The sequence below is a fragment of the Colletotrichum chrysophilum genome (assembly GCF_026319265.1).
Source record: "Colletotrichum chrysophilum strain AFK26 chromosome Unknown scaffold_292, whole genome shotgun sequence".
Lineage (NCBI taxonomy): Eukaryota > Fungi > Ascomycota > Sordariomycetes > Glomerellales > Glomerellaceae > Colletotrichum > Colletotrichum chrysophilum.
This window is the reverse complement of record NW_026517579.1, coordinates 1-12,942: the sequence shown is the minus strand read 5'-3', so window position 1 is coordinate 12,942 and position 12,942 is coordinate 1. Positions and strand designations below refer to the sequence as shown.

General features: G+C 55.5%; 5 protein-coding genes across 5 annotated transcripts; 2 read left to right on the top strand and 3 right to left on the bottom strand.

Annotated features, from left to right (window-relative positions):
- Positions 1–378: 378 nt before the first annotated feature.
- Positions 379–1,983, top strand: COL26b_014092 (uncharacterized protein; the record flags this gene model as incomplete). Its single annotated transcript, XM_053186672.1, has 2 exons — positions 379–1,536; positions 1,591–1,983. The coding sequence occupies 2 exons, from the start codon at positions 379–381 to the stop codon at positions 1,981–1,983; spliced, it is 1,551 nt and encodes a 516-aa protein (XP_053029382.1).
- A 1,063-nt stretch (positions 1,984–3,046) lies between these two features.
- Positions 3,047–3,831, bottom strand: COL26b_014091 (uncharacterized protein; the record flags this gene model as incomplete). Its single annotated transcript, XM_053186671.1, is given in 2 exon segments — positions 3,047–3,143; positions 3,155–3,831. 2 exon segments carry the CDS (start codon positions 3,829–3,831, stop codon positions 3,047–3,049), a joined length of 774 nt encoding a protein of 257 aa, XP_053029381.1.
- Positions 3,832–5,077: 1,246 nt separating this feature from the next.
- On the bottom strand, positions 5,078–7,150 carry COL26b_014090 (uncharacterized protein; the record flags this gene model as incomplete). The annotated part of the gene is made up of 7 exons (XM_053186670.1): positions 5,078–5,091; positions 5,136–5,424; positions 5,472–6,450; positions 6,506–6,527; positions 6,699–6,770; positions 6,957–7,023; positions 7,103–7,150. 7 exons carry the CDS (start codon positions 7,148–7,150, stop codon positions 5,078–5,080), a joined length of 1,491 nt encoding a protein of 496 aa, XP_053029380.1.
- A 582-nt stretch (positions 7,151–7,732) lies between these two features.
- On the top strand, positions 7,733–10,951 carry COL26b_014089 (uncharacterized protein; the record flags this gene model as incomplete). The annotated part of the gene is made up of 4 exons (XM_053186669.1): positions 7,733–9,864; positions 9,907–10,016; positions 10,239–10,417; positions 10,478–10,951. 4 exons carry the CDS (start codon positions 7,733–7,735, stop codon positions 10,949–10,951), a joined length of 2,895 nt encoding a protein of 964 aa, XP_053029379.1.
- Positions 10,952–11,228: 277 nt separating this feature from the next.
- Positions 11,229–12,664, bottom strand: COL26b_014088 (uncharacterized protein; the record flags this gene model as incomplete). The annotated part of the gene is made up of 2 exons (XM_053186668.1): positions 11,229–11,270; positions 11,330–12,664. The coding sequence occupies 2 exons, from the start codon at positions 12,662–12,664 to the stop codon at positions 11,229–11,231; spliced, it is 1,377 nt and encodes a 458-aa protein (XP_053029378.1).
- Between the last annotated feature and the right edge of the window lie 278 nt (positions 12,665–12,942).

Below are 12,942 nucleotides of genomic sequence, written 5' to 3'. Positions count from 1 at the left end.
CCAAGCTCCAATCGCTCTGCTTTCCAGGACGATCACTATCCCCTGTCTAGGTAGCGGGGCGCAGCAGCTTCCCCCTAGCTCCCAGCAGTGGAGTTCCACAGCGAATGGCACAACGTCATCTCACCACAGGGGCAGCGGCACAGTCGCACAGCTTCCCCATACGGCGGCCCTCCAACCTCCTCCTCCATCTTCCTCATTACGACGATCATTAGGCAGCCGCCCCCTGTCACCTCGATAACCTGGAGCTGAGATCCCCACGCCTTGCAGCTCCTACCTTAGCTCTCTCCATTCTGCATCTTTCCCATCTCAATCTCCCAGCGATAGCTTAAATCCCAAAGCTCAATTGACCAAAACAACACCACGTCAAACACCGCCAAGATGCCGGCCTTCCCCCGTTGGAACACGACTCACGATGACTACCCCATCACACCCGCCATAGTCCCTAATCGCCAACCTCCCCGCCTCACTCCCCGTCCGACGACGACAGCGACAGCTTCTCCCTCTACTTCCCACACGACTCCCAAACCCGCGTCCTCCTCGGAACCGCCTTCCGACGCCACGACATCCGCCTACTTTGACCACTCCTCCGCCAAACGCGTCGCCACAGACCTCGTCGTTACCAAAGCCCTCAAAGCCCAGTACCCCAACCTGCAGCTGGTCGTCGTCCCCGAGCAATTAGGCTACGGCGCCGCCACCTGCGACCTGCTCTCCTACGCCGCCGCCGGCTTCGCCTCCTACGAGCCCCTCGGCGATGACGGCGGTAACGGCACCGACTCCCTCGAATGGACCGTCTACCTGCCCCCCGCTCGCCGCATGGACGGTAACCTCGGCGCTCTCGCCAACAGCATTGTCTACGGCAAGTACCTCTACAAGTGGCAGGGCCACGAGTTCATCGTCTATCTTGTCGATGGCCGCGACGGCACCACGGGCTATGTCACAACGAAAAACTTCTACGTTCTCGCCCCCGAGACGTACCACGTCGACCGCCTCGTCCTCGCCGCCGGGTCATGGAGCGAGGACCTGCACGACGAGGTCTGGGTTTATGACCAAGGCTCCTGGCAAAAGAGCCGTGACCTGTTCGAGAGCACGAGGAACGCGTCGTGGGAGAATGTCATCCTCGACGCCGACATGAAGAAGGCGCTGATCGACGACCACCTGTCATTCTACAACTCGCGCGAGACGTATCAGAACCTCAAGGTCCCGTGGAAACGCGGTCTGATCTACCACGGCCCGCCAGGCAACGGCAAGACCATCTCCATTAAGGCGACAATGCGCATGCTGTACGAAAAGAAGATCCCCACGCTATACGTGCGGACGTTGACATCGTACGCTGGGCCGGAGTACTCGCTTGGACAGATCTTTGGCAAGGCGCGTCAGTTTGCACCCTGCTACCTTGTCTTTGAGGACCTTGACACAATTGTTTCGGACGATGTGAGGAGCTACTTCCTGAACGAGATGGATGGGCTCAAGGCGAACGACGGTATCTTGGTCATCGGGAGCACAAACCACTTGGACCGTCTCGATCCTGGTATCTCTGTAAGTCCGCCAGTACTGCTGTGAAGGCGCGAGCCAATGACTGACCGATTTCAGAAACGCCCATCTCGCTTCGACCGAAAGTACTACTTCCCCGATCCCGACCTCGAGCAGCGCGCTGCATACTGCAAATTCTGGCAGAAGAAGCTCAAGAGCAACAAGGAGATTGAGTTCCCCGACAAGCTCTGCACTGCCATTGCCAAGATCACCGACAAGTTCAGCTTTGCGTACATCCAGGAGGCCTTCGTTGCTGCTCTTCTCGCCATCGCGCAAAAAGAGGATGACCGGAAGATTGATGATATCGAGGCTCTGACGGAGCAGCTGGAGGACGACTGGCTCGGTGTCGTTGACGCTGCAGCTGACGATGAGGGTCTGGACAAGCTTATCCTGTGGGTCGAGATCAAGAGGCAGATCGAGATCCTCCGCGAGGGCATGGAGGACAAGAAGTAAGCCAAACTTCCTGGCATTGTCAGTTGCATCCCTTGGCATAATGAGGAGTTCCAGGCTGTAAAGAATAATGAATCAAGATGAATACCTTCATATCATGATGCTACTGGCTTTGTGACGAGGGCCCTACGTCCCCCTGTGCCGAGGATGCGGCCACTCTCGCTGAATGATACTGTCGTATGAGCTCTGGTCCTTGGGAGAAAAGTGACTCTATGCGCAACAACACAGGCCGAATCAGCAACTTTGCCACGTCATCTGCCTGGCTCTCGAGCCTGTACAAGGATAAGCGAAGGGTCTGGACTAGACTCCAGGCGGACTGAAGATCTGAAGCCTTGGGCTGTTGCAGGAATAGGAAGATGATGAAGTTCCCGCAAAGTATGAGTTGGGATCGAGCATCTGCAGTCAAAAGTCAGTCTAATGATTGGTGTGACGGACAGCACTGGATTGAAGCTTGACTTACGGCGCCCCCAAAAACCCTGCAGATCCTCGGCCGTAACCTCTTCCATGAACTTCGCGAAGCCTTGAAACTCGGCCACGGCCGTACCAAACCAGCGGCAAAGGTTCGAAGAGGGGTCGCTCTTCGCCTCATTTGTCGCCGGGCTCATGAGCGCCCGGAAGACAAGAGCCTGAGAGGCATGGTGGGCCAGGTGAAGGGGTGCTAGCTCTATTCGTCAGCCATTCTTGGCTCTTTGCTTGTGGAAGTCGATGCAACGTACCATTGTTGGATGAGCCGGTTGTTCTTTCGGGAGCGGGCATTAGCAGACCATGGGGTAGCATGTCTCCCCAGTCCCTGAGTGCCTCTTTCATCTCAAGCAATCGCGCGTGATCTGCAGCTTCCTCAGGCCCCGGTGGCCGTAGTCTCGGCACTTGACTGAAGGGTGTGAGTCTGTCGAGCTCCCAGGGCCGGAAAGCCATCCAACAGGGAAAGTATACTTACAAACTATAATCAATCAGATCTCGCACCACTTTACTAATTTTCACCAACTCTAGAAAGCGCGCTCCGGTAGACACATGGAAACGAGCACTAATAGGGTCGACCATGATCTGGAGGTTTTCGGACAGATCTTCATCGCTTCTCAAATCTTCCATCGCCATCGCAGAAGTATTGAAGGATGCGGGATAGATGTGCGGTGGGTTCCCATGGCATACAGCCGACCATACGTCTGTGACATACGTCGCCCACCAGAGCTTCCTGCGCAGCCTCTTTTCCCAGGGTGCGAGGGACCACCGCTCTGGGTCCTGGTGTAGTCCGATCATTTGAGCTATAGCCACAGCCTCGGCGGTCGAGGTCCATGTCCGTGGATGCTCAATGCTGTCGACATGGTTGGGCTTGACGTGTAGCAGGAGTAGGCTAGCCTGTAACTTGGCCAGGTTTGGAGAGTCAAGCTCTCGCTGCAGAGAGTCGGTCGCGTAATCGGCAAGCTGGTGTTGCTGGAAAGGGAAGGGTCCCTTCAGGGATGGGTCTTTCTTCTCGAAAACGGAGGCCAACGCGTATACTGCCCCTCTGAGGGAAGCTGGGAGCTTGGTCTTATCGGAGGCGTACTGCCTTAGGAACCTCCCTTTGGAGAGGATCGGGAGGACGGGATGAACATGCTTGAAGTAGAGCCTGACTAGAATAGGTCCGTATGGCCCCACGAGACCCTCGATGGCGTTTGAGGCAGTCTGCTTTGCGGCGTTGTCGTGTGGCGCGAACTCGTCTTGGAGTAGGCAGAAGTGGACTGGAGGGTCCCAGGGGTACTTGGTACCGGCGTAGACTTGGATCATGTCGGCATCTACATCATCCGGGCTGCTCATGACGCCCGATGGAATGGAGTCAAGGACGTAGGTATCTTGCTCTGCAGCCGGGCCCATGCTGTGGGCCGTCCGATTCTCGTTGTCTTCCAGGGTCCATAGCCCTGTTGCGCCCAGGCGAGGGCCAGCGACAGGAGAGGCAACGGCAGGGTCATGACTGGCATTCTGGCCAGCATCGCCGGGTGGTGAATGGCTGGTGACAAGACTCGCATCTATGTTTGATGAAATATGATCGCGTCCCCGACCAGCAGATGCTGGTTTCGCCGGATGTGCAGAGTCTAGTAGCAGTGCATCGGGTGTTCGAGGGCGGGCGGGGATCGCTACTGTTGGTGTGGATGAGGATGGACCCGAGGGTGTGGTTGATGTGCACTCCAGTCCTCGCCCCTTGCAGAAAAGACCTGCCTTCAGTCAATCGGGTTGTTCGAGATTGGAGGATATCGATACGTACAAGGCGGCACAGATGTGATGACACACACGGTCTTCCTCTTCCGGCAAATATCGCAGGGTCTGTTCTTGCGACTCCTCCACTGCCTAGCGTTGCCGAATTCGCTCTGGACTTTGAATTTGCGTCGCCGCACATCCCGTGTACTGCCATTGGTTGACATATCTTGTGATTTGTAACAGATTGATGGACGAAACTCAAGATCGTGGGTTGGGTTTGGGTGGGAGGTTGGCCGATGTTGGCTGAGAAGGGGAGAAAGTTGGCCGATATCTCAGGGTCCAGTTAGCCGATGGTCGGACCTGCCTCTGTTAGCGGTCGTTTGTCATTGCTGTTAGTGGATTTCTAGGGTTGCATCCACCACTGCAACCCCAAGGCGGGGAGCGGCCGCCAGTCCCCGTCACCCACGTGATGGCCTCACGATACTGCATCTTCTCGGTCGACTCACGACGGCTTCAATAGAACTTTACGTGCAAAAAAAATCGCATCTAAGGTGTTTTAAGTACTTCAAGATATTGATTAAAGAAGGAAAAAAACTTTTCAGTTTTCTACGCTCTGTGCCCATATGGAGCATCGAACCAAAGCGCCGTGCAGAAGTGAACAGAACCATCTGATCAACAGTATATTTTTAGGTGCTATTCTACCAACCAGGCCATATGCCAGAAAGATTTCCCGGTAGCTATTGCGATCTGAAGGTGATTTGTTCCTTAAGTAGGAATGGTCGCAGTTCTGAGAAGGAGCGGCAGAAGGGAAGCAGCAACGGAGGAAGGCACGACCCAACAACGTGTGGAGGTGCGCCTGCCCGATGAGGAACCCTTCTCTTTCACCAGCCGAAGGCTTTAGGGCCCCGTTGAAAATCTCCCTGTCTCACCCCCCCGAGACTTCGGAAAAACAAACTTTGTCGCGACTGTCTCTCCAGTCTTACCCCCATGACCCGAAAGCACATCGACGACATTGGGTGTTTCTGCCAACGTAACATCCCACTTTCCAAGATGGAATTCCTGAAGCTCTTTCGCGGATGGTGCTGTCTTAACAAAGGAGTCGAGCGCCTTTGCCGGAAACACTCGGTGCAGCACGGCGTAGACCAGCCCGCTAGACAGAAGTCCGTACACGTACGACATGTAGTAGAGCTCAGTTGCTCCAGGGCTAACTGTCACCGAGGTATCTACCGCTGCCACAAATCCAGGCATGCAGGGTACCACGCCGACCAGCCACTTCTCATGGTCAGTATGGCTATCTCGTTCGAGGATCAGCGACTTACTGCTACAGGGGCACGCCAATTACACCCATACGAGAACCAATAGATGCTTCCTGAGTCGCCACGGTAAAGATCATCGACATCGATCTTCCTCTTGTTCACAACTAGGTAGCTGGAAATCATGAGGCCAGTCATCGGCGCAAGGAAGACGCTATAACTCGACAGCACCGTCAAGAACGTCGTGGCCGTGTTCACAAGCCGCCAAGGGTTGACAATGATGCTGAAAATGGCCGTGAGGTACGCCCCACGACGGATGTTGAGGTACCTTGGGAACGTCGCAGCAAGGTCAAAGCCTCCGGCGAGGGCATTACCGGGCACGTTGACACCAATCTGGGAGATGACGAGGCACAATCCAGCGAAAAAGCATGCCGCTCGCGTCCCCGCCGTCTCGTTCTGCGCCAGCAACTGTGCAAAAAGTGTTGGTGGATTCCAAATGGCCTCACCACCAAATCGATCCTGGGTCGCCGCTGTCACCAGTATGCCGATCAGCGAGCTGAAGATGCCGTAGAACGGGAAAGACACGGCTTGTCCCAGGATGGCATGCTTTGGTTGAGTTGCAAAGCGAGAGTAGTCGTTTTGGTTTAAAATTCCGGCAGCGATGGACCCAATCGTCGAGACAATGCCGTACACCATCAGCCACGCCACGCTATCCGGTCCTCCGGTGTTGGGAAGGGGAGAACCAGATGTTATGGTGTCGCCGAAGCCAGCAGGTCCCATGGTCGCCAGGGCCCAGATGAGGAGAACGAGAAAGAAAACGAGCGTGATCGAGCAGGCGAAGCGAAAGAACATCTCGAGGCGGTGCGGACGGATCCATATCACCGGCAAGCTAATCACACTGAAGATGATATAGGAAACGAATTGTGCTGTTGTCATGCCCGTGTCTGAGGGGATGGCGTTGGGGATGTGGGACTCGAGGCGCGGATCCCAGGACAGGAGGATGAGGTAGACGCATTCGCCACCGACCCAGGCTGTGAAGCCGTACCTGCGATGCTGTTTTAGTTCATGCGTTGCAAATGCTCGGGTTCCGTACGACGTACCAAACTGGAGTATATTTGTTAGCTGGAAAGAGGTGGTTCAGGGCTGCAGAGACTGACCAAGCGACAGGAAGATTCGATTCCAGATCACGAATTGGGACCCCCACATCCCCCACACTGCCCGGCTGAAGACAGGAAATCCGACTACAATCATCAGCTCATCCCATATATCCAGTATGGAAGGCGGGCAACATACGGTGGTAGTAGCTTCCAGGGAGGGAGTTGATGATTACAACACCCGTTGCAATGAGGTTCCCCAGCACAACACCTGCAGTCCGTCAGCGAGTCTTTTTCATTACGATACAATCCAAATCTCACATATGAAAGCCTGCCACCAAGTCAGGCCAAGCGGGATCAAAGCACTCCCCGTGAGGTAGGTAGTGATGTTGCAGTTCACCAAAAGCCCTAGTCAGGGGTAAGCCGACGTTCTTCACGCATTGGTGTGCTTGCTCACAAAAGTTATGGAACATCAGAAAACCCCATGTTCGCCTCTTAGACTCGATAGGGCGAATGTCGTCGTTCTGCCGCGTTGTTAGCATTCAAAACCAGCATCCGAGTGGTGGTGCCACCGTGTGGAAATGCGGAGGCGGGTCAACTCACGATCCATCGGGAAATAAAGGGGAGTTCCACCCTCTGCAGGAACCCCATTGTCGATTGAAATTATGGCGGCACAATTCTTTGAGTAGTGCGACAACAAGCTGCCTACGTCCGTCGTTTCTCAATCGACAATGGCGGCCCAAGGTGCAGAGCCAGAGTCATATAAATCTCCAGGCCCGGCATCGTTATCTCGGCATTGGATCACCTCAACCACGCGGCGCTAACGGGAATACTTATCACTGCCAATTTTGACCAGGGCCTTTATCTAGGGCGTTGTTGCGGAGACTAGCTGGGGTGACCCTGTGCTAAAACAAGTTGGCCGATCGCGGTGGGCTTCGATCGGGCAACTTCCCGCAGCATGGGGCCGGCGGGAGAAAGCCGACCACTCAAGGGTGTTGATGGCTTCAATCCACCGACACAATGAAAACACGACGCCGAAGGTTCCCCGATCTAATCGCTTAGACCCCTCGGTGGAAATGTTGATGCTTCCATTGACATCGTGGCTCTCAGTTAAGCAGTCGGCCAACTAAGAACAGCGACCTACAATCGTCAGGATAAAAAGACACGCATTTCCTCGACGAACGCAACAAACGACACACCCTATCAGCCGGGCATTCACACACCTCGGCCATCATGTCTCTTTACCGTATCGGCGTCGACGTTGGCGGCACAAACACCGATGCTGCCATCCTCGACATCACAACCCCTAACACTCCCGGCCGCGGCGTTCTCGCATCTCACAAAGCCTCAACAACACCGGACATAACCAGTGGTATCGAGTCAGCAATACGAGAAGTCCTGACGACCTCTGCTGTCGATCAAAAGAAAGTTCTCAGCGTCACTATCGGCACGACGCACTTCATCAATGCTTTGGTCGAAGCCGACACCCGCAGACTCAGCCGCGTTGCTGTCATCCGCCTCTGTGGCCCTTTCACGAGACAGATCCCGCCCTTCTCTGACTTCCCGTCTGGCCTGAGGAGAATCCTAGACGGAGGGTTGTATTACCTGGACGGCGGGCTGGAGATTGACGGCCGAGAGATTGCGCCGCTAGATCATGAGCAAATCAGAAAGGCTGCGAGAGAGATTGTTGCTGCCGGTGTGCAAGCAGTTGCGCTCGTTGGTGTTTTCGCGCCTCTGGATCATGCTTGCGTGCACGAGGAGACCTGCAAGAAGATTATCCTGGAAGAAGCGCCGGGGTTGGATGTCGTCTGCTCTCATGACATTGGCCCGCCTGGCTTGCTCGAGCGAGAGAATGCCACGATTCTCAATGCAGCCATCCTCAGAACAGCGCAGAAGGTTACGCGTGGCTTCAAGCGAGCAATGACTCGTCTGAGGCTGGCTTGCCCACTGTTCCTCTCGCAGAACGACGGCACGCTCATCGATGCGGATACTGCAGCGGGGTATCCAATCAAGACATTCGCCAGCGGTCCGACGAATAGTATGACCGGTGCTGCCTTTCTTGCAGGCCTAGACAAGATCAAGACAATGAACACAGATCCTTCTGATGCTTCAGTTGCCGATGCCGTTGAGCCGCAACTGTTGGTGATCGATATCGGTGGCACGACAACAGATGTCTGCGCCTTACTTCCATCGGGTTTCCCAAGGCAGGCTCCGGGATTTGTCGAGGTCGGCGGGGTAAGGACGGCCTTCTCAATGCCAGAGGTCGTCTCCATCGGTCTAGGTGGCGGCAGCAAGGTGGGCGTACACTCTACATCAGGAGATGTGACTGTTGGTCCAGGGTCGGTTGGGCATTTCCTCACCCAGCAGTCGAGAGTATTTGGCGGCTCCACGCTGACCGCAACGGACGTTGTCGTGGCCTCTGGAAAGGCCCATCTCGGAGACGCCGATCTGATCAAAGACGTTCCCGCCGAAACAATTGAGAAGGCGCGTCGCAGGATCAAAACAATGCTCGAGGGTGTCATTGAGCAGATGAAAGTATCTGCCGCCCCGGTGCACGTTCTTTTGGTGGGCGGAGGAGCGCTCCTCGTCACTGAGGACTTAGATGGCGTCGAAAAGTGCATCCAGCCGATTCATCAAGGCGCGGCCAATGCCGTTGGAGCCGCAATTGGTAAAATTTCTGGAGAGGTCGACGTCATCGAAATTTTGGAGGGCAGGGATGAGAAAGCTGTTGTCGCAGCGACTTGCCAGAAGGCAATTGACATGGCTGTTCAGAAGGGCGCGTCAGCGGACGATGTGCGCATCGTGGAGGTGAACAAGATGCCATTGCAGTACGTCGACAACGGGGCTATGAGAATCCAGGTCAGAGCTGTAGGCAAGCTTTGCGTGCCGGAGAATCCTGTATTTCCTCCAGAGAGCGGCGACACTGCTCTGGAAGAGGAACAGGAGGACGAGGCGGTGAAGGAAAGCGTCCCCGATGCTTTAAGTCCCACAACAAAGCCATCACTCCATGTAGACCTCGAGACGTACCGACCAAATGTGGAAGATGGGGTTTGGTACGTTTCTGAGGTAGACCTCGAGCTGATTTCGACTGGCTGCGGTGTCCTGGGCACCGGAGGTGGAGGCCCGACGCATCATGAGTTCCTTAAGAGTCTACAGGCCTTGAGGACAAGTGAGACAGGCAAAATGCGGATCATCTCACCGAAGGCATTGAAAGACGAGGATATGGTATGCTTTGGATCGTGGTATGGCACGCCCAGTGTCATCAATGAGAGAATCGCTGGTGGCACGGAGATCCCAAGCGGTATTGACGCAGTCACCAAGATTCTGGGAATCAAGTCTCTCGACGGCATTTTTATCGATGAGATGTAAGTTTTCAATGCATGCTTACATGTTCGGAGCCTGACCAGTGTCAGCGGCGGTGGAAACGGCCTGAGTATCTTTCCCACGAGTGTCCACTACGACATCCCCGTTGTCGATGGCGATGCCATGGGAAGAGCGTACCCAACGATGTACCAAGGTGAGTGACTCCTCTTCTGGTGACTAGTGTCGTGTAAAGAAGACTGAACTGACTCCTTTGTTTAAACAGCCACCCTGAGTGTGTATGGTCACCCCTTGACTCCCTGTGCTCTCTCAGACGCAAGCGGCAACGTCTCTGTTGTGATGGCAAGACTCTCTCCCAAGACGCCTTTTAGCCTTTGCTAAATTTAGATGCAGAATACCGATACCCCCATACGTCTAGAGCGCTTCCTGAGGACCGCAGCGATTGAACTCGGTCTTGGATGTGCCGTTTGCGCCAGACCCCTTCCTGGGTCGGCCATCAAGTCTCATGGCGTCCCTAACACAGTATCACAGGCATGGTATCTTGGACGTGCGGTCCATATGGCCCGGAGAAGGAAGTCCAACTACATAGATGCAATCGTAAGTCTCGTCTCAAGAACGCTCGCTCTATCACTACATCTCTAACACGTTGATGTCCAGTTTGATGTTTGTGCCGGCAAACTCCTCTTCACCGGCAAAATCATTGATGTCAGACGCTACGTCGGCGGGGGCTACACGATGGGCAGCGTCCTTCTCGCCCCTCTCGCTGACGAAGAGCGCGACTCCGATCCTCGCGGACCCTCGAACGCCGACCGCCATATGCTCATTCCTTTCCAGAACGAGTATCTCTACGCTGCTCTAACGAACTCTGAGGGATCCGAAAAAGACCAGGAAGTCATCTGCACCGTGCCAGATCTCATCTCCATCCTCGGCCAGGATGGGGAAGCGATTGGCTCACAAGATCTGCGGTATGGCTTGCGTGTGAACGTCATTGGGCTACCTGCGCATCCCTTGTGGAAGACAGAGAAGGGAATGCCTGTGGGAGGGCCAAAGGCCTTTGGACTGGAGATGCCCTTTGTTGGGGTCGGGGAGTACACGGAGCCGAGGAGCGTCATTGAAGAGTTTTCGGCGTAAATGTAGACAAAACCCATCGCCATGGAACAGGAAAGGCAGACCTATCCATCGGACAGGAAATTTCACGCGGACTCAATCGTATCTATTGCTATCGTGTTTCCTGGGCCAGGACGTGATGGCAGCTCATCGGGGGGCCCTATCTAAAATTCCAGACCAAGCAAAGCTATCCTTGATGCAGTAGACCTGTCACCTCTCGCAGAAGTGAATGCGACTCTCACCAAGATTCGTCCTCTCCAAACTCTGAAATCGTTCGTAGCCCAGCAAAGTAGGCCGTTCATCAGGCGGTGTAGTAGCACCAGATCTCCCGAGCGAGTCTCTCCTAGAACCAAGCAGTCAGCCATGCGAACGCACTCCAAGCATCAGGAGCTGCAAACTTACCTTTCCGTCATCCTTCAGGAACACGGTCTCGCACCACGGCGCACCCTCGTCCGCCTCGTTCTTGGTCCAGTGGTTCTCCCACTCGACAACCCTGCCCGCCATCTCCGAGCGGAAGTCAATCGTGAAGAAGCCCACGCGGAATGTCATCTTGAGCGAGCCTCGCTTGTTGCCGTTCTGGTCATCGAGCACCAGCACAGCGGGCAGATCGGTCCTTTCCGGGGCCGTGTAGACGGTGACGACGTGGTTGTCCTCGTAGGTGGCTATGACCATGATCTGGTGCTTGTTCTCGGTGTACCAGATCCGCTGGCTGAAGCGGACGATGCGCTTTGTCGGGCCGGGGAGGTTCGAGTCTGTGGGAAGGCGGGGATGGACTTCGGGTGAGGCAGGAGCGGAGGAGGAGGGGGAGACGATGATCGTTTGGGTGCTGTCGTGGAATTGGGTTATAGTAGCTTGCGCGGAGGCCGTCACGACGACGACGGCGGGACCATCCGGGGTGGTAGAGGTGGAGGATGAGGAAGGAGCGACGGCCGGCGGGTCGAACCATTCTGTGACTGTCGCTTTAGCGGTCTTCGTGACCCATGCGGTTCGAGCGGGGCTTGAAGAGAAGGATGGCAAGGAGGAGGAAGAGGTTGATGACGAGGAGGATGAGGACGACGAGGGCTGCATCCATTCCGTGACTGTCTCTTGGGAGGTCTGGGTTACCCAGGCGGTATGTTGAGCCTTGGAGGAGGGGGAAGTGGTCGATACCGCGACGCTGGATGTGCTTTCCGTTCCTGGCCAGAGGACCACGATGGTGCTTGATACCACGACGGTCGTGATGTTGCGAGTCGAGGATGATGATGACAATGCCACGGAGGACTCGGTCGTTCCTGATGAGATAGACTGCGTGGAGATGGGAATATTCGTGGTGGAAGTCGCGGTGGCAGGCTTCGAGGGCTCGGCGGTGCTTCTAGAGGCAGCTGTGGATGTGTCGGGGACGGCAGGTGCGGATGAGGAATCGGCGGTCGAGGTGTGGTCGATTGTAGAGCTCTGGGTGCCGGTGGTGAAGGGGGAGGAAGTCTGACTCGAGGAGAAGGAGTTGGACGAAGAAGGGTTGGGCTTCTCGGCGGCCGGAGTAGACCTGAGGGTGCTGGTCTGAGGAGGAGCGGGAGAGCTGCCATCGGGCGCGGTGAGACTGTTTCCACCTGTCGCGATGCTGCCCAGGGAGGTCGGGAGAGACAAAGGCGGAGGGCGAGTAAGCAGAGAGCTCATGGATTGAGGAATCTCAGTAGCGTCGCAGGGGATTCTGAGTTCGATGTAAGTTGAGATGGTGGTTGTAAGCACGATGGTTTGCATCTCGCGACGGCTGAGGCCAGGGGCGGGAAGACCTACCCCAACAAGGGATATCTTATGGGTGAAAGCTAGCGACCTAACTATCATCAATGTATACAGGCCACCAGGGGAGCCTGTCAACCACACAACTACTGCCTTACTAGATTATCAACCACCAGAGGGAGCCCTCATTGCTGGGGATCTGAATGCCCGCCATCCCTCGTGGGAGCCTGGATCCCCTAGCCGGAACCGGGGAGACGATATTGCAGAGTGGGCAGAAGGCTATAATCTTGAGTTTATTG